The sequence below is a fragment of the Acomys minous genome (genome assembly GCF_964271855.1).
Source record: "Acomys minous genome assembly, chromosome: 19".
Taxonomy (NCBI): domain Eukaryota; kingdom Metazoa; phylum Chordata; class Mammalia; order Rodentia; family Muridae; genus Acomys; species Acomys minous.
In genome coordinates this window covers 62,723,318-62,748,376 of record NC_140499.1, presented here as the reverse complement: position 1 = coordinate 62,748,376, position 25,059 = coordinate 62,723,318, and the positions used below count along the sequence as shown (strand labels likewise).

Here is a 25,059-nt window from a genome sequence, read left to right as displayed (position 1 = left end):
ATACAGAGGATTCAAGCCAGGCGTGGTGGCGCACGCCTTTAATCCCAGCACTCGGGAGGCAGAGGCAGGTGGATCTCTGTGAGTTCAAGGCCAGCCTGGTCTACAAAGCGAGTCCAGGACGGCCAAGGCTACACAGTGAAACCCTGTCTCGAAAAACCAAAAAAAAAAAAAAGAAATAAGAAGAAGAAGAAGAAGCAACAACAGTAGTAGTAGGTAGTTGTTTATCATCTCAGAAAGGTAACCATTTCTGGATTTCAACTGTCATGGGTTAGGTTTATCTTTAGATTTTATTTTATTTTATGTGCATTAATGTAAAGGTGTCAGATTTCTTGGAACTGGAGTTACAGACAGTTGTGAGCTGCCTTGTGGTTGCTGGGGATTGAACCTGGGTCCTTTGGAAAATCAGCCAGCGCTCTTAACCACTGAGCCATCTGTCCAGCCCCTAAAAATACTTTTTAAGCCCTGGTTTGGTTTTTTGAGAGTGGTTTTTTTGTTGTTGTTGGTTTTTGGATTTTGTTTTGTTTGTCTGTTTGTTTGTTTGTTTGTTTGTTTGAGACAGGGTCTCTCTGTGTTAGCCTTAGCTGTCCTGGATTTGCTTTGTGGACCAGGCTGGCCTTGAACTCACAGCGATCAGCCTGCCTCTGCCTCCCGAGTGCTGGGATTAAAGGTGTGCGCCACCACGCCCGGCCTGTTTTTTTGTTTTGTTTTGTTTTTGTTTTTTAGATAATTTGTTTTATCTAGACTTTCATTATTGGCCTCATACACAATGTCATGTGACTACATTCTCATATTGTATTGATAAGAAATTTAAGGCTCAGGTGTGCTGGTATCAATTAGCTGCATAACATTAGCAACATTTCAAGAGAACAGGGATATATCTGCAATGTCATAGCTTTTCCAAAAATAATATATGCCTCCCCCGCCCCCCCCCCCAAAAAAAGTTATTGCATTGAACTGTGCTTTAACAGAAGGGAGGCGGGGCCCTCACCGGGAGCTTTTAACCTGGTAATCCAGTCTGTTTCAACGAAGCTGAAGGGATTCTCCGGATGCTCGTCTCTGCCTTGTGAACGCCAGGCTTTCAAACCGTCCTAGTGCCCTGCAAAGAAAATCCTCATCCTCGTGCGTCAAGTTCACAACCCCTTGCTGCAAGCGGTCTCTTCGCCTAAAGAAATCTGTCAGGGCGCGAAGCTTCATACAGCAAGCAACATAAATCATGGAAGAAAACTCTGCCATTCCTGCCGTAGCGTCTAACAATAGCAGCCAATGCCGGGGGACTCAGCCTGTGACCCCTAAGAGCCATCGCTCGGCTCACGAGGCTCTACAGTGCTGCTTTGATCGTGGTAAACGGCCGTGCCGTTCTGCTTGCTCCCAGGCATTTAGAGCTGCCCAAAGCCCCTTGAAGCCCCCTGAATCCCACTTTCGCTGTGTAGTCTCTCTACAACAGGGCGCTCATAATTCTGCAGGTTTTCCAAACTGAAGGGAGAGTAAGGTCCACTGATTCCCGACTGTGTCGAGCATCTCCAAAGCTTCTCTGCATCCACCTCACCGTCCTGTCCAGCCACAGCTGGGACCGAAGTCATCGGCAGGGGAGTAGCTGTCAGGGCATGCCAGGTATCCAGGGCAACCGCCAGAGAACATATTGGGACCTGCCCCTGGAACTGGCTGGCCCGTTTGCATCTGTATCCCTGGAATCCGACTGCTGAGGTTTCCAGTAAGCCAACGTCAACGCTGACACTGTCAGCCTTGGCTGTCCTGGAACTTGCTCTGTAGACCGGGCTGGCCTGAAACTCAAAGATTCTTCTGCCTCTGTCTCCCTAGGCGCTGAGATGAAAGGTATGTGCCACCATGCCCTGTTTTTTGTTGTTGTTGTTTGTTTGTTTTTTGTTTTGGTTTTTTGTTTTGTTTTGTTTTTTGAGACAGGGTTTCTCTGTGTAGCCTTGGCTGTCCTGGACTCGCTTTGTAGACCAGGCTGGCCTCGAACTCACAGCGATCCGCCTGTCTCTGCCTCCGGAGTGCTGGGATTAAAGGCGTGCGCCACCACATCCGGCTTGTTTTTGTTTTTTTGACAGTGTCTCATTATGTATCTTGATCACCTGGAAGTTACAGACATCTCCTCCTCGTTCTCCCCCCCCCCTTCTCCTCCTCTCCAGATCAACTGTTTCCCTTAAATTAAAAATTAAAAAATTAAAAAATTAAAATAAAAAAGAGCAGGCCACCCCTCCCCCACGGATATCCACCAAACATGGCCTAACAAGATACTATAAGATGAGGTACAAAGCCCTATATCAAGGCTGGGCCTGGCAACCCAGTAGGAGGGGAAAGGTCCCAGGCACAGACAGAAGAATCAGAGACATCCCCACTGGCATTGGGAACCCCACAAGAACACCAAGCTACGCAACCGTAGCTATATGCAAAGGACCCAGGTCAGACTCGTACACGGTCCGTGTCTGCCCCTTCAGTTTCTGTGAGCTCCTAGGAGCCCTGGTTAGTTGGTTCTGTGTTCTCATGGTGTCTTCAACCCCTGTGGCTCCTACAATCCTTTCCCTCTCTTCTTCGGGGTTCCCTTGGATCTCCCTAGAGTCTGGCTGTGGGTCTCTGCGTGTCCTCCCACCAGTTGCTGGAGGAAGCCTCTCTGATGACCACTGGGCTAGGCACCGACCTGTGAGCACAGCAGAGCATCATTAGGAATCGTTTCGTTGACTCTTTTTCCCGCCAGGTTGTGTTTGGTTTCTATCTCGGGTCTCTAGGCTGTCCAACCTCTGCTTCCTGATCACCCAGGCAGTGTCAACCACGGGCTCCCTCTAGAAGCACAAGCGACAAGACGCCCCAGCGTGTCTTGTAGGCAGGACAGACTGTAGGCCAAAGGTTTTGTGGCTGGGTCGATGTCGCAGTGCCTCTGCGTGGAGCCTTCCTGGCCTGGTTAAGGAGATGGCCACTAGAAGACTTCCCTGGGGCCATTCTCCCAGATTCCAGGGAGTTTCCATTGCACTAGGTTTCTACATCAACCCCCAAATGCCCCCACCCCACAGTCCAGGCATCCCTCCCATCACTCTCTCCCTCCGTTTCTCCCACACCCAGCCTGATCGCCTCATCTTATCCCCATCAACTGCTCCCCCCCCAGGTCGTGTGTGTGTGTGTGTGTGTGTGTGTGTGTGTGTGTGTGTGTGTGTGTGTGTGTGAGATTCCCACCCCACCCCAACTCTGTCACTTAGTCTCTCTAGGTCTGTGGATTGTAGCATGACTGTCCTTAACAGGTAATGTCCACTTATAAGTGAGTATAGACTGTATTTGTCTTTTTTCTTTCTTTCTTTCTTTTTCCTGTATTTGTCTTTCTGGGCTACTTCACTCAGGATAATCTTTTCTACTTCCACCCATTTGCCTGCAAATTTCATGATGTTTGGTTGTTGGCTTGGGGTTTTTTTGTTTGTTTGTTTGTTTGTTTGGCTGGTTGGTTGGTTAGGGTTTTTTTTTGTTGTTGTTTTGTTTGTTTTTTTTTTGAGACAGGGTTTCTCTGTGTAGCCTTGGTTGTCCTGGACTCACTTTGTAGACCAGGCTGGCCTTGAACTCACAGTGATCTGCCTGCCTCTGCCTCCCAAGTGCTGGGGTTAAAGGCATGTGTCATCACCACCAGGCAATAATTTACTTATTTTTATTTCATTCACTTTGGTGTCTTGCCTGCTTGTATGGGCATGTGAGTTACAGAGTTTTGAGCTGCCATGTAGGTGCTGGGAATTGAACCTGGGTCCTCTGGAAGAGCAGCCAGTGCTCTTATCCGCTGAGCCACCTCTCCAGCTCTCTGATGTTATTGTTTTTAACAGCTGAGTAGTACTCCATTGTGTAAATATACTACATCTTCGTTATCCATTTTTCAGTTTCAGCCTGGTCTACAAAGTGAGTCTAGGGCAACCAAGACTACACAAAGAAACTCTGTCTCAAACCTGCCCCCCAAAATAAAATAAAATAGACTTTGTTTCCAGGGCTGGCAGTTTAGGCCTGTTATCCCAGCTACTTGGAGGAGAATTCTAAGTTTAAGACCAGCCTGAGCAACTTAATGAGATCCACATTAAAATAAAGGGTATATTACATACCTCAGTGTTGTAGCACTTGTTAAAATCTCTAATACTAAAAATACAAAAAAAAAAAATCCCGAAAACCTAAACACGTTTGTTCCACCTGTCACACAGTGCTTTGCTGACCTCATTTCCTCTGCCCTGGTTCCTGCTCAGTCAGTCCCACTTCCTGGCTCAGTGAAACCTACAAACTCCTCTGACAGCCAGGTCATGCACTGGAGTGAAATGAGGTGGGGGACACCATGATGGCTGGTCATTCGGGCGCTGTTGTTCCCCTGGATTGTGGGTAAAGGGATGCAGCGCCTCTGTTGCTAACTTCTTTAATACGTCAAGAAAAGTCGGGGCTAGAGAAATGGCTCGGTGGTTCAGAGCGCTTGCTGCTGTCACAGAGGACCTGGGTCCAAGTCAGGATCCCAGGACTGTGCGGGTGGATCAGGGAATCAAAAGCCCTCTTCAGGCCTCTAAGGACACACACACACACACACACACACACACACACACACACACACACCTAAAACTTTTTTTTAATGAGGAGATTGGAAAGAGGGAGAACATAGCTCTGCACTGGCAGGCGGCAGTTCTGTTCCCCTGGGATCCATGCCTGACAATGGCCTGAAACGCCAACTTCAGGGGAGTGTAGAATAATTGTAATTTTTTTTTCTCCTATAACCACTCTGGCTCCCAAATAACGACACAGAGACCTATTATGTTTATTAATAAGCTTTAAAACACTAAGCTGGGCAGAAATTGATCTATTCTAAACTGTTTATTCTAGCCTGGCTACTTCCCAGCCACGTGTCCTGTGCTATTGGCCTTCTTAGTCTCACCTTGGTCCCTTGTGCTCCAGCTGTCTGTATTATTATTATTATTATTATTATTATTATTATTATTATTATTATTATTATTTATACAGTGTTCTGCTAAATGCCAGAAGCAGGCACCAGATCTCATTATAGATGATCGTGAGCCACCATGTGGTTGCTGGGAATTGAACTCAGGACCCTTAGAAGAACAGCCAGTGCTCTTAACCTCTGAGCCGTCTCTCCAATCCCATCTGTCTGTCCTTATGGCAAACTCCTCATGGTGACCTCCTCCTCCCTCTCTCTCTTCTTTTCTGGTCCCTACCTAAGACCTCCTAACTGGGATTGGAAGTCCTACCTCCCGTCCTCTCTGCCCAGCTAAAGGCTGTTTAGCTTTTTATTAACCAATCAGACATGATGGTGAACAATTTTTTAAATCAATTTATTTACTCACTTTACATCATGGTCAGAGTCCCCTCCCTCCTCTCCCCCCAGGCCCACCCTTCCTTCTCCCTCCCCCTCCCCTATTCCTCAGAAAAGGGGAGCCCCACCCACCCTGGAGCCCCACCCACCCGGGAGCCCCACCCACCCTGGAGCCCCACCCACCCGGGAGCCCCACCCACCCGGGAGCCCCACCCACCCACCCCAGATCATCACGTTGCACCAGGATTGAGTTTGTCCTCTTTCCCCGTGGCCTGACAAGGCAGTCCTGTCAGGGGGAAGTGACTGAAAAGCAGGCAGCAGAGTCCACATCAGAGACAGCCCCCCACTCCCCTTACTAGTGGACACACATGAAACCAGAGCTGGCCATTGACTACGTCTCTGTAGAGGACCTGGGTCCAGTCCATGCATGGTCCTCGGTTGGTGCTTCAGACTCTAGTGGACCCTCTGTCCCCTGATTAGTTGGCTCTGTTGATCTTTTATTTATTTTTTATTTTTTTATATTTTGGCTTTTTGAGACAGGGTTTCTCTGTGTAGCCTTGGCTGTCCTGGACTCACTTTGTAGTCCAGGCTGGCCTCGAACTCATAGCGATCCGCCTGCCTCTGCCTCCCGAGTGCTGGGATTAAAGGCGTGAGCCACCACGCCTGGCTCTGTTGATCTTCTTGTGGAGCTCTTGTTACTTCTACATCCTTTATCCTTCCCCCTGGATGGAGAGCAATTTTTACACAACATTGTGACAGGAGAATCTCATAGAAATGACAACACACACATCCGGACTGCAACCAGATCACCCCCCCAAGAGGGGGTCCAATGCCTTCTGGTTTCCTAGGGTACCTTCACACCACTCACATGGATATACCCACACAGACTAAAAATTTAAGAAAAACTGTTAAAAAAAAAAAGCCAGAAGCTGGGCTTGGTGGCGCACGCCTTTAATCCCAGTACTCGGGAGGCAGAGGCAAGTGGATGGCTGTGAGTTCAAGGCCAACCTGGTCTACAAAGCAAGTCCAGGACAGCCAACGCTACCCAGAGAAACACTGTCTTGAAAAACCAAAAAAACCAACCAAGGACAATGCATGCAGTAAACCTAGACTCCCTATTCAGATCTAGCCAATGGACAGCACATTCTCCACAGTTGTGTGGAGAGCGGGGGGCTGACTCTGACATGAACTATGGTGTCCCCTATTTACCACTTCCCCTTAGTGGGGAGGTCTGGTAGCACTCAGGAAGGGGAAGCAGGCTATCCGGGTGAGACCTGATAGGCTGTGATCATATGGTGGGGGAGGAGGTCCCCTTCCGTCAGAGGACTAGGGGAGGAGAATCGGGTGAAAGAGGGAGGGAGGGAAGGGGGAACGGGAAGATACAAATGAAGGGATAACGATCGGGATGTAATCTGAATAAATTATTTAAATAAAAAACCTAGCAATTTTAAGATTTTAAAAAAACAGAAATACAGTCGGGCGTGGTGGCGCACGCCTTTACTCCCAGCACTGGGGAGGCAGAGGCAGGCGGATCACTGTGAGTTCGTGGCCAGCCTGGTCTACAAAGCAAGTCCAGGACAGCCAGGGCTACACAGAGAAACTTTGTCTCGGAAAAACCAAAAACAACAAAACAAAACAGAAACACACATACTTATGAGGCACCTGCAATTTTGGTTTTTGAGACAGAGTTTCTCTGTGTAGCCCTGGCTGTTCTGGAACTCACTTTGAGGACCAGGCTGGCCTTGAACTAAGATATCTGCCTCAGAAGTTCTGTGGTTAAGGGCATCATCCAGCTATCTGGTGTTTTTAAAGCATGGACAATTAAGTAAAATGGAGAGACTGCCAGCCTATCTCCTTAAAAACAAAAATCCCTAAGACCTCATGTTCTAGAAAACAAGCTTCAACATTTTGCTCTCTATACACTTTCTTCTTTTCTTAATTAGATTTATTTAAACCATCATGTGTTTGTGTTTGTAACAGAGGGGTGTGTGTGTGTGTGTGTGTGTGTGTGTGTGTGTGTGTGTGTGTGTGTTGCGTGTCCTCAGGCCAGAGGTATAGACTCCTCTGGAGCTGGAACTGGGATTATGCATGAGCCACGTGATGCAGATGCTGGGAGCCATAGTCCCTCTGGTCCTCTGTTAGGGCAATAAATGTTCTTAACCGCTGAGCCATATCTCCAACCCCAAATACCCTTTTTCATCCTTTTACCTTCGTTGTGTTTCTTCTCTTCGGAGGTTTTCCTGGCTTCAATCCAGGGAGATTAATAGCCCTGGTCTCTGTTTCTGAGCACATCTCTGTCTCCTTTGCGGTGCTTAAAGTATATTGCGTTGTGCTTATTTGACGCACACACAAAAAACTCCCATATATATGTACGTATATATAGATATATTTCATCGTTATGCCGTCAGCATTTAACTGGCACTTGACACAGAAGCTCCTCTTGAAATGTTTGCTCACCTTAGACCCTGTTGAGCCTCAAGGCTGCAGAAGTTGATGGCGCAATACAGTTAACGAATCCGGATGACCATTAGAGGGCAGACTCTTCCCACGGAGCTCCGGCCCAACGGCCCAGAGTCCCCAGCCTCGCTCCTTCCTTTATTCTTTTCTTGATTATTTCCCACTCCAGCTTCACAGGTCCCATTTTAATAATCTTCACACAAAACACTCACATGAGCTTACACCTCTTCTCCAGCCTCCTCCTCTCTCCCCCCTCCCGCCCCCACTTTCCATTTTTATTTGGGAACGAAAGAGTTAACTTCACCCTCCCACCTGGTCTTCTAGCTCTGTAAATCTGCGCGGTAAGGAAGGCGGCGAAGAAGCAAGGGGAGGTACTCACTGATGGACTGGGTAACCCGGACTCTAGCTCGCCGTTACTTGATTGCCTTTTCCAGAAACCCTACAAACACACACACCTTTTCCGGCCAAGATCCAAACAAGCCTCTTCTTTCCTCTTACCCAGGAGCCAGGTAGAAGAGGGGGACCGAGGAGATGGGGGGGCGGCCAGCGGGGAGGGGGAGGGCAGCTTCCTCACACCTCCCTCTTCTGCCCCGCTCCCCTGCGGCCTAGGCGCCCCGCCCGCGAGTGCTGCCCGGGGAGGGAAACCTCGCGCGCAGCGACAGCGCGGCGGGAAGAGGGTCAGTAAGGACTGTGCGCACCAGAGGGTGGTAGCCAGGGCTGGGAGGAAGGAGTTAAAGAGCCGGGATTGGCTCTCAGGGCTCTCCAGTCACTGAATCTGGGAGGAGAAGATTCGCTGCTTGGCTCAGGACCTTGTGGTCCCCCCCTTCCCTGCCCGCCTCCGGAACGGCCGGAGACGGGCCAGCCGGACGCCCCTTCTGGCACACTCCCGGGGCAAGCGCGAGCACACACTCCCCTTCCTCGCTGGCGCTCCCTCTTGCCTCTCTCTTTCCCTGGATCCACTTCTCGCTCTCTTGCTCTCCACGGACTCTCTTCGGGTGCTGCGCTAGCTCTCACCTGCTCCGAAGCGCCCTCCGTTCTCGGACGCACCCAGTTTAGCGCGCCTGCTCGACAGCTGGACGGCCGTATTCCGGGCAGGCAGCGTGCTCTCGGGGTGCGGCTGCGACGCACCCCCGCCCTCTCTCGGACCCTTTGGATGTCCGGGGCTCGCCGCTGAACCCGAGGACCGCTAGCAGACCATGGTGACATCGCTACCCCGCCGCTGCGCTCGCTAAGGCCATGCCCTGCCAGGGACGCGTCCGTCCGCGCCTGCGGGCGCTGCTGCTTCTGCCGCCGCTGCTACTGCTCCGGGGCGGCCACGCGGGCGACCTGACCGTAGCTGTGGTGCTCCCGTTGACCAACACTTCCTACCCGTGGTCTTGGGCGCGCGTGGGGCCGGCCGTGGAACTGGCTCTCGCGCGGGTGAAGGCGCGGCCGGACTTGTTGAGGGGTTGGACGGTCCGCATAGTGCTGGGCAGCAGCGAGAACGCGGCGGGCGTCTGCTCCGACACCGCCGCCCCGCTGGCCGCGGTGGACCTTAAGTGGGAGCACAGCCCCGCGGTGTTCCTGGGCCCGGGCTGCGTGTACTCCGCTGCCCCGGTGGGGCGCTTCACCGCTCATTGGCGGGTGCCGCTGCTGACTGCCGGCGCCCCGGCTCTGGGCATCGGGGTTAAGAATGAGTTCGCGCTAACCACGCGCACGGGACCCAGCCATGTCAAGCTGGGCGATTTCGTGGCGGCGCTGCATCGACGGCTGGGCTGGGAACACCAGGCGCTGGTGCTCTATGCAGATCGGCTGGGAGACGACCGGCCTTGCTTCTTCGTAGTGGAGGGGCTGTACATGCGGGTGCGTGAGCGCCTCAACATCACAGTGAATCACCAGGAGTTCGTCGAGGGCGACCCAGACCACTATACCAAGCTACTGCGGGCTGTTCGGCGCAAGGGCAGAGGTGAGGCTCGCACCTACCCGGACGCCTGGCTCGCGCGGCCTTCTCTCCGGCCTGTCCAGGGCCTGGCGTTCATTCTTTGGGGCCCAGGCTTCCTCCTGGCTGCTTTTCTTTGAGTCTTGCCCAACACAGCTTTCCTACCTCGCAGTTTCTGGTTCCCTCTCTGCACGCCGGGTTTGCATTCCTACCTTCTCCCCCCAGCCATCCTGACTCCTGCGACCTTCCTGCTGCGGACTTTTCTGAGTTAATCGCGGAAGGGCCTAGTTCTAACGCAGCTACTGCGTCCTCAGCTTGGTTTCCCCGGGGCTTCTCCCCCCAGTTTTCGCTCTACCCTACCGTGTCCTCTCTCCTCCAGTTTCTCCTATTGCTCCCACACGAGCTCTGAGGTTCCTTCTCTCCCGCCGTCCTCTGATACTTCCTGCACTCCCTACCCCACCCTCACCCCATCTTCTGTTCCCTCCTCCTACCTCTCCATCTCTCCCTTCCTACACTATACACCTCTTTCTTCCATCTTTTCACATTCTCTAGCCGAGGCCCAGACTGAGCCAAGAGTTGTTGCTGCCACCTTGCAGCAGTGCCTTGTGTGTTCATATTCAGGCGTGCTCTCTCCTCTCTCTCTCTCTCTCTCTCTCTCTCTCTCTCTCTCTCCCTCCCTCCCTCCCTCCCTCCCTCCCTCCCTCTTTCACTCTCTCTCTCTCTCTTTCAGTTATCTACATCTGCAGTTCACCAGATGCCTTCAGGAGCCTGATGCTTCTAGCCATGGATGCTGGCCTCACTGGGGAGGACTATGTTTTCTTCCACCTGGATGTGTTTGGGCAAAGCCTTCAGGGTGCTCAAGGCACTGTTCCCCAAAAGCCCTGGGAAAGAGGGGACGGGAAAGACAGCAGTGCTCGCCAGGCCTTTCAGGTAAGTGCTGAGGTGTGAGGCTCGGGTGTAGGACTCTGAGCTGCTGACACATCATTTCTGGGCACTGTGCCCCTAAGTATCTGAAACGATTCCAAGGAAACAAGTTTGTTGTATAATGACTCCATGAGATGTAGGGGCTTCGGGGACAGGAAGCTAAGCAGATAATTGTACGGGTCTGAAGGAGGAGGGTATTAAAGACCCGTGGACTACACAGGACTTGAGTCTTTTGCTCAAGCACAGGGTCCGCCTCATGCAGGACATGGGGTTCAATTTGATCCCCGTCTTACTTAATATTTATTTTTTATCTTTTTGTTTGTTTGAGCCAGAGATTCTCTATGTAGCCCTGGCTATCCTGGAACCCACTATATAGACCAGGCTGGCCTCAAACTCAGAGAGTTTCCTGTTTCTGTATCCAGGGTGCTGGGATTAAAGGCTTGTGCTAGCACACCCAGCCATTCAAGTTCATCTTGAATGGGGTCTGGGGGGAGGGGGTACCCAGGGTACAGGGAGGACTGGAGTCAGCTCCAAACACCCCCCTTTTCAATGATCCCTTCTTTAGGCTGCCAAAATCATTACTTACAAAGAGCCAGACAACCCGGAGTACTTGGAATTCCTGAAGCAGCTAAGACTCTTGGCTGACAAGCAGTTCAACTTCACCATGGAGGACGGCCTGGTAGGATGCGGGGGGAGGGGGGGCAGGGGGCGGGGGGGGGTCCTGGGCGGGTCCCGGATCCTCCAGTGTGGATCTCCGGGCCCTAATTCATGGTCCTCTGCCGCTCTACTCTACTCTCTCAGGCAGCCCAGCGTTATATCTCCCCTCCTGCCTTCCCATTATTTCTGTATCTCTCCCGATGACAGTGGCAGATTCAGCCCTTGAACCTAAAGTCTTCATAGGGAAGTGGGCATGGCATACTCTGTCCTATCTGCCTAGCTTGACTCAGGGTGAGGAGGAGCCACGGCAGATGGAAAAGTATCTTTTAAGCAGTCACATCTGTGTGGAACATGGTTGTTTTCTGTATCTCCTTCCAAGCTCCCAGGGACACCGGCCCACCCCTCCCGCCTCACCCCGCCCCCTGCCCACAGCAATACATTTTGTCACTCGGTGCTCTCTATCTATCTGCCCTGGCCGAGCTCTGCTTGCTTCCACAGGAAAACATCATCCCCGCATCCTTCCATGACGGGCTCCTCCTGTACGTCCAGGCCGTGACAGAGACTCTAGCACAGGGTGGGGCTGTCACCGACGGGGAGAATATCACTCGGCGGATGTGGGACCGAAGTTTCCAAGGTTGGGGGGCTTAGAGTTCCTGGAATGGGCTGCTCTGGGGGGGGGGTGAGAGTGAGCCCCAGGTGCCCCAGCAGGAGAGACCACCGAGAAGCCTGTTACCCAGCTATGTCTCCCAGGTCTCACAAAATTCTGCATGACAAATCTGCCATTCCCATAGCCAATACCACTGTCCTTTTCACCTTTATGCAGAGAGAGAGAGAGACTTGGGATGAAGGGGGGCATCTCTGAACCTCCATTATTTCAAAACACATCCCTCCTCACCTATGTCCCTAGGTGTGACAGGATACCTGAAAATTGATAGCAACGGGGACCGGGAGACCGACTTCTCCCTCTGGGATATGGACCCAGAGACAGGCGCCTTCCGGGTAAGTTCATGCCACGGAAAGAAGACAGCACCTGGAAAGAAGGGTGTCTCTCCCACCCCACCCCCACCCTGCAGCCTGCCAGGGAGCTGCTTATTCTTTGAACAGAATCTGGATTAGGCAGGCTCAGCTCCTCAGTCCGGGGAACAAGCAAAAAGATCAGATGCACAGGCTTCCCCTCTCAGGGAACCCCAGATCTGAGGAGGGAACATGGCGTCCTGATGCAACTCCCGACCCAGGTGGGACGTCATCCTAGCAGAGACCAGGATGAGTGCTTCTGTGTCAATGCAACCAGGGACAGGAAGGAACAGAGGTCAAAGGCACCAAGAATCAGATCCGCCCGGCAGAGACATAGAGGGTTTAGGGCTGGAAGTGTGGACTGGAGCACTGTTTCTGTCTTGCAGCCTATACCAGTTCCCTGAGTGTAGGGTTGGGGTTTCCAGCAGGCTTCCTCATGGATGCTTCCTGGCAAAGCCTTTGCATGTTGAAGTTTTTTGGTTTGGTTTTTTTTTTTTTTTTTGGTTTTGGTTTTTTGCCCCTTAATGCTGTGAGCATATGGATTCAGAGTCTCACGGATAGTCACAGCAGGAACCTGGGGAGTAGTTGGTAGCCCAGATACAGGTCGTAGAGATTGGACCAGCAGATGCTGGGCAGTGGTGGCGCACGCCTTTAATCCCAGCATTCGAGAGGCAGAGGCAGGCGCATCGCTGTGAGTTCGAGGCCAGCCTGGTCTACAAAGTAAGTCCAGGACAGCCAAGGCTACACAGAGAAAGCCTGTCTTGGGAAAGAAAGAAAAAGAAAGAAAGGAAGAAAGAAAGAAAGAAAGAGAAATTGGCAAGATGGTACTGGAGGCTCCAGGCACTCAGCATTCCTGATGTCCCTCAGGTTGTCCTGGACTATAATGGCACTTCTCAGGAGCTGAAAGCTGTGTCAGACCGCAAATTATACTGGCCTCTGGGATACCCACCTCCCGACATTCCTAAATGTGGCTTTGACAATGAGGACCCAGCCTGTAACCAAGGTGACTGCCCATGCTTTGAGACTCCTTCCTGTAGTCCTCCTCCTCCTCTTCCTCCTCCTCCTCCTCCTCCCCAGGGGAGTGAAAGAGCGACCTCTTTGCTCCTGTCTTTACGTCCCTTCATCTGTCAACTCAGTTGACCAATTGCTTCTTCCTTCCTGTTGTCTGACATCAGCCTCTCTTCTATTCCTTGGACTCTCTCTCCCACAGACCACTTTTCCACCCTGGAGGTTCTGGCTTTGGTGGGCAGCCTCTCTCTGATTAGCTTTCTGATCGTGTCCTTCTTCATACACAGGTAAGTTATGCGGGAAAAGAGTTCTTTCATTGCTCAGTGAGGAGGCTGGGGCTCCAGGCTGGAGTCTAGAAAGCATGGATCGGTCAGGTTGGGGTGGGGCTCAGTTATAGCGGCAAAGCCACACGTAGGGGACTCAGAGGGGAAAGAGCATCCGGGGAGTGACAGCACAGCACAGGGGATGCTGATGTGGAACTGGCTTCCGTTGCTGAGGCCGGACAGAAAGCAGAGGTTCAAAATCTTCAGGTAGCCGGGCAGTGGTGGTGCAGGTCTTTAATCCAGAGGTAGGTGATTCGTTGAATTCAAGGCCTGCCTGGTATACAGACTGAGTTCTAGGATGGGCAGGGCCACACAGAGAAACCCTGTCTTGAAAAAAAAAAAAAACAAACCGTCAGGTATTGGCCCAAAGAAGTTGGTCCTGGATTATGAACCCTCCTGTGAGCCAGGTGCTCACCCTAGACTGGAAAAGAGGGGTGAGAGAGCCCACCTCTACCCACCCCTGGCCACCCCTACCCACCCCTGGCCACCCCTGCCCTCCGGTGCATGTGGAAATGAAAGTACAGGGAAGATAAGGAAACAGGAAAGAGCAGGGAAGAGAGCAGTGCTGACTGAGCATGTATTGTGTGCCGGGCACTTCCACACACTGTACCCTTGTAATAATTTAGAATGAGGTAGGCACTCAGGAGGCAGAAGCAGGCAGATCGCTGTGAGTTCGAGGCCAGCCTGGTCTATAAAGCGAGTCCAGAACAGCCAAGGCTACACAGAGAAACCCTGTCTCGAAAAAACTAAAAGAAAAGAAAAGAATGAGATAGAACCTGCGTGTGGCGGTTGCCTCCTAGCGCTCAGGAGGCAGAGACAGGTGGATCTCTTGTGAGTTCAAGGCCAGCCTGGTCTACATAATGAGTTCCAGGACAGCTAGGGGCTATACAGAGAAGCCTTGTATCAAAAAAAGAAAGACAGGCCGGTTGTGGTGGCGCATGCCTTTATTCCCAGCACTCGGGAGGCAGAGGCAGGTGGATTGCTGTGAGTTCGAGGGCAGCCTGGTCTACAAAGGGAGTCCAGGACAGCTACGGCTACACAAGAAAGAGACCCGGTCTCGAAAAACCAAAAAAAAAAAAAAAAAAAAAAAAAAAAAGAAAGAAAGAAAGACAGACAGAAAGAAGCAAAGGGAAATGGAAACCTCCAGTTTCCAAAGGAAAAACCTGACGTGACTGCCCCAAGATCCCCTGCTAGGCAGAAATTTCCTTCAGGCCCCAGGCCTCAGGCCTCTGAACTCTCAGCTCAGAGAACAGGACTCCCTCCTTCATCCCTTAGCATGTGGGGTGTCCTGGAGCTCTGAGGGGCTGCTGAGCACCCCGCCAGGGCCAGGAGCTCAGACACAGGCTTCACATCTCAGGAAGATGCGGCTGGAGAAGGAGCTGGCCTCAGAGCTGTGGCGGGTGCGCTGGGAGGACCTGCAGCCCAGCAGCCTGGAGAGGCACCTTCGGAGCGCGGGCAGCCGGCTGAGCCTGAGCGGGGTGAGAACACTGCTGTCTCTGGAGGCTGAGAAGAGCAAGGAGCAGGGGAGGTGCCCGATGAGTAAGCAGAAGGTGGTTCTAAGCTAGAGGAGATGACTCACGCCTAGACCCAGGACTTGGAAGGTGAAGACGGGACAACTGCTGCAGGCCTGAGGCTAGCCTGGGCTACAGAATGAGACAGAACAGGCCCACCCTGAGCCCTGATTTCTCTTGCTCAGTCTGACATTGTCTCAGATGAGGGTTGCAGGTACAGCCTCTGGGACAAGGGTCTCTCAAAGGTCAAAGGAGATGGTCTAGGTAAATAGACAGGTATGAGGGCCGGGCGTGGTGGCGCACGCCTTTAATCCCACCAGAGGCAGAGGGAGGTGGATCTCTGTGAGTTTGAGGCCAGCCTGGTCTACATAGGGAGTCCAGGACAGCCAAGGCTAAACAGAAAGACCTTGCCTTGAAAAACAAAAACAAATACACAAGTATGAGTCTACTACAGTACATAAAGCTAGCTTTGGTGGCTCACATCTGTAGTCAGTCCTAGCCTGGGAGGCTGAGGCATGGCTACCTAAAGAGTGAGACCCTGTCTCAGGAGGGTGATGCAGATCAGGGGCAGTGAGATTGAATCTAGAGCTTCCTGGATGCAGACGCGCCCCTGGGCTGACCATGCAGTCTTTTCGTTCATCTCTGCAGCGAGGCTCCCATTATGGCTCCCTGCTCACCACAGAGGGCCAGTTCCAAGTCTTTGCCAAGACAGCATACTATAAGGTAGGTCTGGGGAAAGATGGCTGACCCTTGGGACCCAGGTGGAGTGTGCTCTGAGGACTAAGAGATGGCTGCGGTGGGCTGCCGGGGACAGGGGTGGGCTTTTAGAAGCAGGTAGAGAGCTGGGACCAATGGATGAGTTTTCAGAAGTAGTTGGGGGGAGGGGGTGTCTCAGGCTACGCCCTGAAACAACAAATCTTCATTTCTTGCTTAGGGCAACCTCGTGGCTGTGAAACGTGTGAACCGAAAGCGCATTGAGTTGACACGCAAAGTCCTCTTTGAACTTAAGCATGTAACGTGGGGGGGGGGGGTGACGCTGTGACTTGGGAAGGGCTCCTTGGGCACTCTAAGAGAGTCAGCCAACAGAACTGATTATTATCAAGGGATATGTAGAGGGGGAGGGTTGGGAGGGCTTGTGAGTCTTGTGGGTAGGAAAAGGAAGGTCAGTCATAAGACACACAGGTCACTGGGTCCTGCAGGAACCAGATATGGTGTCCCTACAGGCAGCCAGCCTGGAGGAGAAGGGGTTAAGGAGCAGATTCTGAGGAAGGGCATGTTAACATACATGTGACGTGGTAAGGCCTGAAGCCTCTGTCAAGAGTCCTGACGCTGCCGCCCCAACCTGCAGATGCGGGATGTGCAGAACGAACACTTGACCAGATTTGTGGGTGCCTGTACCGACCCCCCCAACATCTGTATCCTCACAGAGTACTGTCCTCGTGGGAGCCTACAGGTGAAGGGGACAAGAGGGAGTTGTGTCAAGAAACCTGGGTGTTGGCGCTGGCTCTTACCCCACTGGCTATAGGAGCCCAGACAAGCCTTTCTCTTTCTGGCCTTTCTTGGCCCTCTCTGTAAATGGGAGAAGTGAGGGAGGCATTGATTATGGATGGATGGCACTAGAGTACATCAAGTGTCCTCTTATCTGCCAGTGGCTCCCTTGTATCGTCCTCCTACTCCCGGGGGTGGGGGTGGGGGGCAGGGCGGGTGTCTGACTCTTGCTGCCCCAGCAGGACATCCTAGAAAATGAGAGCATCACCCTGGACTGGATGTTTCGGTACTCACTCACCAATGACATCGTCAAGGTGAGTCCGCCTGATGCCGGGCCAAGGGTTAGGCATGCTTGGAAGTCACACTCACGCCTAAGCCCTCTCTCTCTGCCTTCCTAAAATGTCCCAGGGAATGCTCTTTCTACACCACGGAGCCATTTGTTCCCATGGGAACCTCAAGTCATCCAACTGCGTGGTGGATGGGCGCTTCGTGTTAAAGATCACGGACTATGGGCTCGAGAGCTTCAGAGACCCAGACCCAGAGCAAGGACACACCCTCTTCGCCAGTGAGCCTGACTCCTTCACCCCTAGGCCTCTGCTGCCAACACAGCAGAGAAGGGAAACCGAGGCCTAGCCTCTGTGTGACCGGGCACACCTCTCGTCTCCAGGCTCAACCTTCATTAGTTAAAAAAGGAGGTCAGAGGTCAGACTAAATGGTCTCTAGCCTTCCTTCCGGTTCTCGGTGCTGTGCCATGTCCACAGGAGTCCTAGGCACCGGCCGTCCCCAGACTATCTTAAACCAACTGACGGTCTGTTTTCTCAGCATCATCAGACTACCCTGTCTGTCTTACTTTTAATATTGCACTTATTACCCATGAGGTATGACATTCGTTTGCTAGGTTTTCTTTTCCTATCAGAATGTAAAGTCCCTTATCCCTTAGCGTTGGAGCCCCTCCTTCTATGACACCTGACCTCTGATCCACAGAAAAATTGTGGACCGCACCCGAGCTCCTGCGAATGGCGTCGCCACCTGCCCGCGGCTCCCAAGCTGGTGATGTATACAGCTTCGGCATCATCCTTCAGGAGATTGCTCTCAGGAGTGGGGTCTTCTATGTGGAAGGCTTGGACCTCAGCCCAAAAGGTGAGGATCGTGTGGGCCTATACACTCCGGCCACTCTTGACTAAGCCACTTCCAGGGAGAGACCCTCTGCAAACACCCCTACCCTCTCTGGAGTGGGGCGTCCACTACCATCCTACATCCCACGGCTGCCAGTGGCTGGGCCCCTCTATGCTCTGCCCTGGATTTGCCCCGTCTGTCTGTCCCGCTGGTTGCCCGTCTAGGCCCTTGGTAGTGCTACTCTTCAGTGCATACCCCTTCCCACACAGAGATCGTTGAGCGCGTGACTCGGGGCGAGCATCCCCCGTTCCGACCCTCCATGGATCTGCAGAGCCACCTGGAGGAGCTGGGGCAGCTGATGCAGAGGTGCTGGGCCGAGGACCCACAGGAGCGGCCACCCTTCCAGCACATCCGCCTGGCGCTGCGCAAGTTTAACAAGTCAGTGGTCTCTCCCCACGACAGCCATGTAAACCAGTTTCCACGGTGGCGGCGGGTTCCCACTGCAGCCCATCGCAGCCTCACAGGCATCGGCACAGTTGTGTGACTTGGCTGTCCATGCGGCTTTCTACCATCCACAAGGCTTTCCTCTGCCCTAAACTGACCCCAGATTTAAGATACATTAGAGTACATGGGAGCCGGGTGTGGTGGCGCACGCCTTTAATCTTAGCACTCGGGAGGCAGAGGCAGGAGGATCGCTGTGAGTTCGAGGCCAGCCTGGTCTACAAAGTGAGTCGAGGACAGCCAAGGCTACACAGAGAAACCCTGTCTCAGAAAAAAAAAGAATAAATAAGACACCCAGCTGGGCGTAGAGGCAGGTGGATGTCTGTGGGTTCAAGGCCAGGTGGTCTACATATGGAGTTCCAGGACCATTAGGACCACTTAGAGAGACCTTGTCTAATGGGGGGTGGGGGAGGGGGAATCCAGGCATGGTGAGTGGGCACTGCCAGGCAGGACCAGTCGTCTCTCAGCCCTGCCGTGCCCTCGGCCCTCAGGGAGAACAGCAGCAACATCCTGGACAACCTGCTGTCGCGCATGGAGCAGTACGCCAACAACCTGGAGGAGCTGGTAGAGGAGCGAACACAGGCTTATCTGGAGGAGAAGCGCAAAGCCGAGGCCTTGCTCTACCAGATCTTGCCTCAGTGAGTGCTAAACCCGGCTCCTGCATGCCCTTGTGCGCGTGTGCGCACACACCACACCCACCCGCACACCCACGCACACCCACCTCACCTTCTGGTCTCTACCTGTGCCCACCCCTCAGCTCTGTGGCTGAGCAGCTGAAGAGAGGGGAGACAGTCCAGGCTGAGGCCTTCGACAGCGTTACCATCTACTTCAGTGATATTGTGGGCTTTACAGCTCTCTCCGCAGAGAGCACACCCATGCAGGTAAGCCAGGGTTCAGCTACAGGCAACAGGCCAGGGAGGTCGGCTTGGCCTTGTTGATTGGAACTCTCTGTTTGTCCCTAGTGGGAACCCTCACAACTCCACCCCCCCTTTCTCAGGGATTCCTTTGCCTTCCAGGTGGTGACCCTGCTCAATGATCTGTACACCTGCTTTGATGCCGTCATAGACAACTTTGATGTGTACAAGGTTGGTGTATGGACAGGAAGGACAGACGGCATGGACAGAGGCATAAAAACGTTCAGAGGGAACCGGGTGTGGTGGCGCACACCTGTAATCCCAGTGCTCGGGAGGCAGAGGCAGGTGGATCTCTATGAGTTCGAGGCCAGCCTGGTCTACAAAGCGAGTCCAGGACAGCCAAGGCTACACAGAGAAACCCTGTCTCAAAAAACAAAACATACAAAACAAAAGGCCAGGCAGTGGTGGTGCACACCTTTAATCCCACCACTGGAGAGGCAGAGGGGCAGGGGGGCCCTGTGAGTTTGAGCCAGCCTGGTTTACAGATTGAGTTCCAGGGACAGCCAGGGCTACACACAGAGAAACCCTGTGTCAAAAAACCCCAAAGGGGGACAAGGAGGAGGAGGAGGAGATAGAAAGAAAGAAAGGAGGGAGAAAAACAAAGACCAAGGGCATAGGCAGAGTCACACAGTGGGACCCAGGAACAGACAGAAAAACTGAGGGGTTGGAGGATGAGTCCTGTGACAGGCTGATAGGGACAGACAGACAGACAGGACAGACCAGACAGACAGTGAAATGGTTTGGCACACTGGCGGTGCAGGGAAAGCTCCAGCCCTCCGGTCCTTCGTTCTCCTGCCAACCCCACAGGTGGAGACCATTGGTGATGCTTACATGGTGGTGTCAGGGCTCCCAGCACGAAACGGTCAGCTCCACGCCCGAGAGGTGGCCCGAATGGCACTTGCACTGCTGGATGCTGTACGCTCCTTCCGCATCCGCCATAGGCCCCAGGAGCAGCTGCGCTTGCGCATTGGCATCCACACAGGTTGGACCACAGAAGGCTGAAACTAGGGAACACGCAGGTGTCCCTGAGACTAATCCCTTGTCCCCTGCCTCTCCCCACACACCCTGGGACCACACAGCCCAACTCCCACCTCTTCTAGGGTGCTCACCTCCTCCTCTAACCTCCCTGGGCTCTGTTGCCTTCTTCTGCCCTCCCAGGTCCTGTGTGTGCTGGAGTTGTGGGGCTAAAGATGCCCCGATACTGCCTCTTTGGAGACACCGTCAACACAGCTTCAAGAATGGAGTCTAATGGGGAAGGTAGGTTGGCCCTCACAGAGGGAGTGAGGCGGGCAGCTGGCCAGTGCATCCTGCTGCTTAGGCCTTCCCGGTCCCTCAGCTAGCTCCTGACTTCCTTCCTACCCTGCCTACACATATCCCCCACATTGTAAATTGAGAATATTGCCGGGCATGTATGTGTGGCATGTGTGTGCCTGTGTAACACGGGGGATTGAAAATGCACTAAGCTCGCCTTAGTTAGCTACCTGAAGTGTTTTCAAAGGGCTTTCATTAGCCTACAGCTGAACAAAGCAATCTAACGACCCGCCCCCCCTTCTCCTGTGTGTGGTATTAGAGATTTTAACAAGTGTGCCAACACTGAGGTGTGTAATATATTTATATCCTTTATTTTAATGTGGATCTCATTAAGTTGCTCAGGCTGGTCTTGAACTTACAATTCTCTTGCTATAGTCTCTAGCTGGAATAACAGGCCTAAGCTGCTGGCCCTGGAAACAAAGTGTATTTTTATTTTTTTGGGTTTTTCAAGACAGGGTTTCTCTGCGTAGCCTTGGCTGTCCTGGACTCACTTTGTAGACCAGGCTGGCCTCACATCAATCTACCTGCCTCTGCCTCCCAAGTGCTGGGATTAAAGACATGCACCACCATCCCTGGATACAAAGTCTATTTTATAATAATAAAGTATTTAATGTGCTCATGCACCCACAAAGCTAGGTGTTTTGCTGGTGAGGTATCTCAGTGGGTTAAGGTGCTTGCTGGCCAAGCTTGAGGTCGGTCCCTGGGACCCATATCGTACCAGGAGAGAAAGGATTCCCACAGATTGTCCTCTGACCTCCACATATTCACAACATGCCTACACACACACATACATACACATGTACACATATAATAGATGAACAAATGGGATTTATAATTTTATTTTTAAAAACCACAACATGTCCCAGTACTTGGGAGGCAGAGGCAGGTGGATCACTGTGAGTTCAAGGCCACCCTGGTCTACAAAGTGAGTCTAGGACAGCCAAGGCTACACAGAGAAACCCTGTCTCAAAAAACCAAAAAAAAAAAAAAAAAAAAAAAAAAAGGCTGGGCATGGTGGTGCACGCCTTTGATCCCAGCACTCAGGAGGCAGAGGCAGGTAGATCACTGTGAGTTCGAGGCCAGCCTGGTCTACAGAGTGAGTCCAGGACATCCAGGGCTACACAGAGAAACCCTGTCTCAAAAAACCAAGAGAGAGACAGACAGAGACTTTCTATGAAGCCCAGGCTGACCTCCTTTCACTCCCGCCTCCCAAGTGCTAGAATTACAGACAGTTCTCCCTGCTATATTTGGCACAATTCAGTTAAGTAAATAATTATCAAGCAACTACTATGCAGCAGGCCGAGTGAGCCCAGAAGGCTGTGTGACCCTCACCTAAGCCTCATGGGATGAAGCCAGCGCCCCCAAAGCCCAGAGACGCCCTGTTCAGATGATCCTCCTTGACGTGTGTTTAGAGCTGATGGGGGAGGGGTAGGAAAGCCCTCCTCTCTTCGATCATCCTTCACGGAATACATTCTCAGAAGTGGGTCAGCAATACGGGATCACCACAGAGACACAAGTCGGAATGAGAGTGGCTTCCTTCAGAAAGGATGCGGAAACAGTGGGTCCTCCATGACCTCCTGGACAGCTTGCCAGGCCTCCTGCCTTAGATTTCAATCCCTCAGCCAGAAAAAGAAAGTTTTGATCCCTGCAGGTGGAGCACTTCTGTAATCCCAGTTCTTGGGAGGACTCCACGTTTCAGGCTAGCTTTGGCTACAGAGTGAAACTATGTTCCACAGAAAAGGTGAATGTGTGTGGCGGCAGGGCGGGGCCTTTCCAGAGGCGGCCCACTGGGGCAGATGCTTGCTATCAAGCTTGGGGATTTGAGTTTGGAACCCCAGCTGAGATTGTGTCCTGTAGCTGCTGCACCGCAGGGAAGGAGGTTCTGAGGGCCGCAAACTGGCAGATTCCTGGAGCTCACTGGCCAGTCAAATCCAGCCCAAACAGGGAGCTCGACAGTGGGCCCGAGGCTCAGTGAGGTCCTGTGTCAAACAGTGAAGAGAGCGACAGAAAGAGACACTCAAAACGCACTTCCGCCTCCAGCCTTGTTCATACGCATGCGCACTAGAACACACGCGCGCACGGTATTGAGTCAAGTGGCTGTGGTGTTTCCTATATGCCGCTTTGTATCCAGATACAGTGTGGATGCTTTATTTTGCTCATTCGAGGTGCTGAAATTCTCACCCCCGTGAACCAGAGTGGACACAGCCCCCACCCTTTCGAATTGAGCACTGCCACTGTCAGCCTTTGACAGATTAGGCATCTTAGTTACCTGAAAGAGTCCAGGCTGAGCTCCACACTGAGTTGGAGCAGCATTTGACTTGTAGGTGTCTGACCACTGCTGTGTGCCCCGTCTCCCTCGGGAGCTGGGTGAGTCTCAAAAGCCAGGCTGGGCCGTAGTGTTCTCAACAGTCACAAAGATGCTGTGTAATCCATAGGTGTAGTATTGTAGCCTTGAACCTTATCTGGCGACTGATGCCTTAAAAGATGTCCAAGTGAGCTTAGACTATAACTCCTCACTCCACAGTGCTTGCCTGGTAGGCAGAAAGTCCTGGGTTCGATCCCCAACAGCACCTAAGCCAGACCTGGTGATGTTTGCCTGACATCCCAGCACATGGGAAGTGGAGGCAGGAAGATCAGGAGGGCAAGGGCAGTTTAGGTAACATGAGATCTTATATCAGAAGAGAGGTAAAGTGATCTTGGAAGGCCAGAGTGATGGCTGAGAAGTTAAGAACGCTTACTGTAGCCGGGCATGGTGGCGCACGCCTTTAATCCCAGCACTCGGGAGGCAGAGGCAGGCGGATCGCTGTGAGTTCCAGGCCAGCCTGCTCTACAAAGCAAGTCCAGGATAGTCAAGGCTACACAGAGAAACCCTGTCTCGGGAGACAAATAAAAAATATGCACTGCTCTTGTAGAGAACCCAGGTTATATAGTCACGCTTCGCAGGGGCATTCTAGGACTTCCTGAGCTAAAGAAAGCCAGTGCCATCCACCCCACATTCCCAGTCTCATGCGCTCCCATCCCTGGCCCTCCTCCCCTGCCTCCTCCCGTCCTCTCCAGCCCTCAAGATCCACTTGTCTTCTGAGACCAAGGCTGTGCTTGAGGAGTTTGATGGATTCGAGCTGGAGCTCCGAGGGGATGTGGAAATGAAGGTAGGTAGAAAAGGGAGCCTTAGACCCCAGAGGTCCCGGAGGCCACGCCCATGCAGAAGCCTCTCAACCCGGAGGCCACGCCCACAAGAAGCTTCTCAACCCGGAGGCCACGCCCATGCAGAAGCTTCTCCTGGGGTTTGGGCACGCGGGTGTGCCATTCCCAACCCAGCCTCCTCTTTCTTTCTCTCTTCCAGGGCAAAGGCAAAGTTCGGACCTATTGGCTCCTGGGGGAGCGGGGATGTAGCACACGAGGCTGACCTTCCGTCCTGCTGTCCCTCGTCGCCAGAGATGACAGAGGCATCCAGCTTCCTCCTCTCCCACAGCAGCCCAACCACTGTGAAGAGATTAAGGGACCTGACCAGCACCGTCACACGGAGATGTGACCTCTGAGAGAGGATGGAGATGGTAGGGGCTGGAGGGGAGCCACCCACGCTTACAGGGCGGACTGGATTCAGTCACCCTCAGTGGCACTCTTGTAGCACACACACCCGGCCTCACCCTTACTCAGCCACCCAGATTGGGAAGGTGATTCCTTCTCCTCCCTCAACTTTGCTTCACTGTGACTTCAATAGGGAGGGAAACGGCCACTTGAAGGAAACAGAGTAAGATTTTAGGAGTTCGCAAGAGATGGGAAGTCGTGTCACAAGTACTCCCCTCACTCCCGCTCCACTGCCTGCCCCACAGACCTTGGACAGAAGAGAGGCTGTGGGTCCCCATGCCTTGCTTCTCCTGTGAGCAAAACCCATTAACGTCTTTGTGCCTGGGACAGTCTCTTTTTGTAGGAGAGAGGGTTGCTGGGAAACCGTCCTGTTCTTTCTCTACCCTCTGCTTCCAAAAGAGTGACCTTCAACTTTGTTGTTGTTACTGCTTGTTTCTTTGAGATGGAGTTTCTCTGTGTAGACCAGGCTGTCCTGGAACTCACGCTGTAGACCTGGCTGGTCTAAAATTCAAGAGAGACCCTGCCAGCCTAGTACTAAGGTCAAAGGCATGTACCACCACCACCCAGCTAATTTTACACTTTTCATTGAAAAGATCACAGAATTCCCAGCAGAGCTAAATTTTTAAGAGTCCCAACAAACTTCTGCTTCTGTGGGTTGTTATCGGTTGATCCCAGCCTCGTTAAAAATTAAGGCAAAAAGAAGCAAGCCTTATAATCCCAGCTACTTACTGAGGCTGACATCAGGAACTTCAAAGGTTCAGAGCTAGACTGGGCTACAAAATTAGTTCGGGTCCAGCCTAGACAACTTAATGAGCTCTTATCCCAAAAAAATAAACTGCCCTAGATGTTGGCTCACACCTGAGATTTCAATATTTTGGAGGCTGAGTCAGGAGGATTGCTGCGAGTATGAGGCCACCTTGGGCTACATTCCAAGCCAGCCTGAAACTTTTTCTCAAAAGAGTTAGAGGTTAGGATGTAGTTCAGCTGATGGAGTGCTTTCCTAGGGTGCATGAAACTCTGGGTTCTGTCTTGGAGC

General features: G+C 52.5%; 1 protein-coding gene, 1 long non-coding RNA gene and 1 pseudogene across 4 annotated transcripts; 1 reads left to right on the top strand and 2 right to left on the bottom strand.

Moving 5' to 3' along the window:
• Positions 1 to 954: 954 nt before the first annotated feature.
• On the bottom strand, positions 955 to 1,719 carry LOC311590277 (grancalcin-like; annotated as a pseudogene). The gene has a single exon. The product of its transcript is annotated as a grancalcin-like (transcript).
• A 3,800-nt stretch (positions 1,720 to 5,519) lies between these two features.
• Positions 5,520 to 8,345, bottom strand: LOC311590279. Of its 2 annotated transcripts, none has more exons than XR_014776819.1 (3): positions 8,206 to 8,345; positions 7,502 to 7,943; positions 5,520 to 6,015 (listed from the first exon to the last, which is right to left on the bottom strand). It is a non-coding gene; the product is annotated as an uncharacterized lncRNA (long non-coding RNA). The 2 variants fall into 2 exon arrangements; XR_014776820.1 differs by having other exon boundaries at positions 7,751 to 7,943.
• Positions 8,346 to 8,472: 127 nt separating this feature from the next.
• NPR1 (natriuretic peptide receptor 1) lies at positions 8,473 to 24,438 on the top strand. Its single transcript, XM_084769153.1, has 22 exons — positions 8,473 to 9,695; positions 10,399 to 10,598; positions 11,158 to 11,271; positions 11,748 to 11,883; positions 12,157 to 12,248; positions 13,131 to 13,266; positions 13,474 to 13,558; positions 14,952 to 15,072; positions 15,754 to 15,828; positions 16,040 to 16,117; positions 16,454 to 16,558; positions 16,836 to 16,907; positions 17,002 to 17,158; positions 17,578 to 17,733; positions 17,979 to 18,147; positions 18,702 to 18,848; positions 18,968 to 19,091; positions 19,227 to 19,295; positions 19,932 to 20,106; positions 20,283 to 20,381; positions 23,493 to 23,584; positions 23,779 to 24,438. Exons 1-22 carry the CDS (start codon positions 8,987 to 8,989, stop codon positions 23,839 to 23,841), a joined length of 3,174 nt encoding a protein of 1,057 aa, XP_084625279.1. The 5' UTR covers positions 8,473 to 8,986; the 3' UTR covers positions 23,842 to 24,438.
• The last annotated feature ends 621 nt before the right edge of the window (positions 24,439 to 25,059 follow it).

What these genes read in the sequence shown, in the direction of transcription:
- NPR1 (XM_084769153.1), top strand. Translation starts at nt 8,987, where the DNA reads ATGCCCTGCCAGGGACGCGTCCGTCCGCGCCTGCGGGCGCTGCTGCTT. An exon ending in CTTGGACCTCAGCCCAAAAG is followed by an intron (nt 17,734 to 17,978) that starts GTGAGGATCGTG and finishes CTTCCCACACAG; the next exon opens with AGATCGTTGAGCGCGTGACT. An exon ending in ACAACTTTGATGTGTACAAG is followed by an intron (nt 19,296 to 19,931) that starts GTTGGTGTATGG and finishes CCAACCCCACAG; the next exon opens with GTGGAGACCATTGGTGATGC.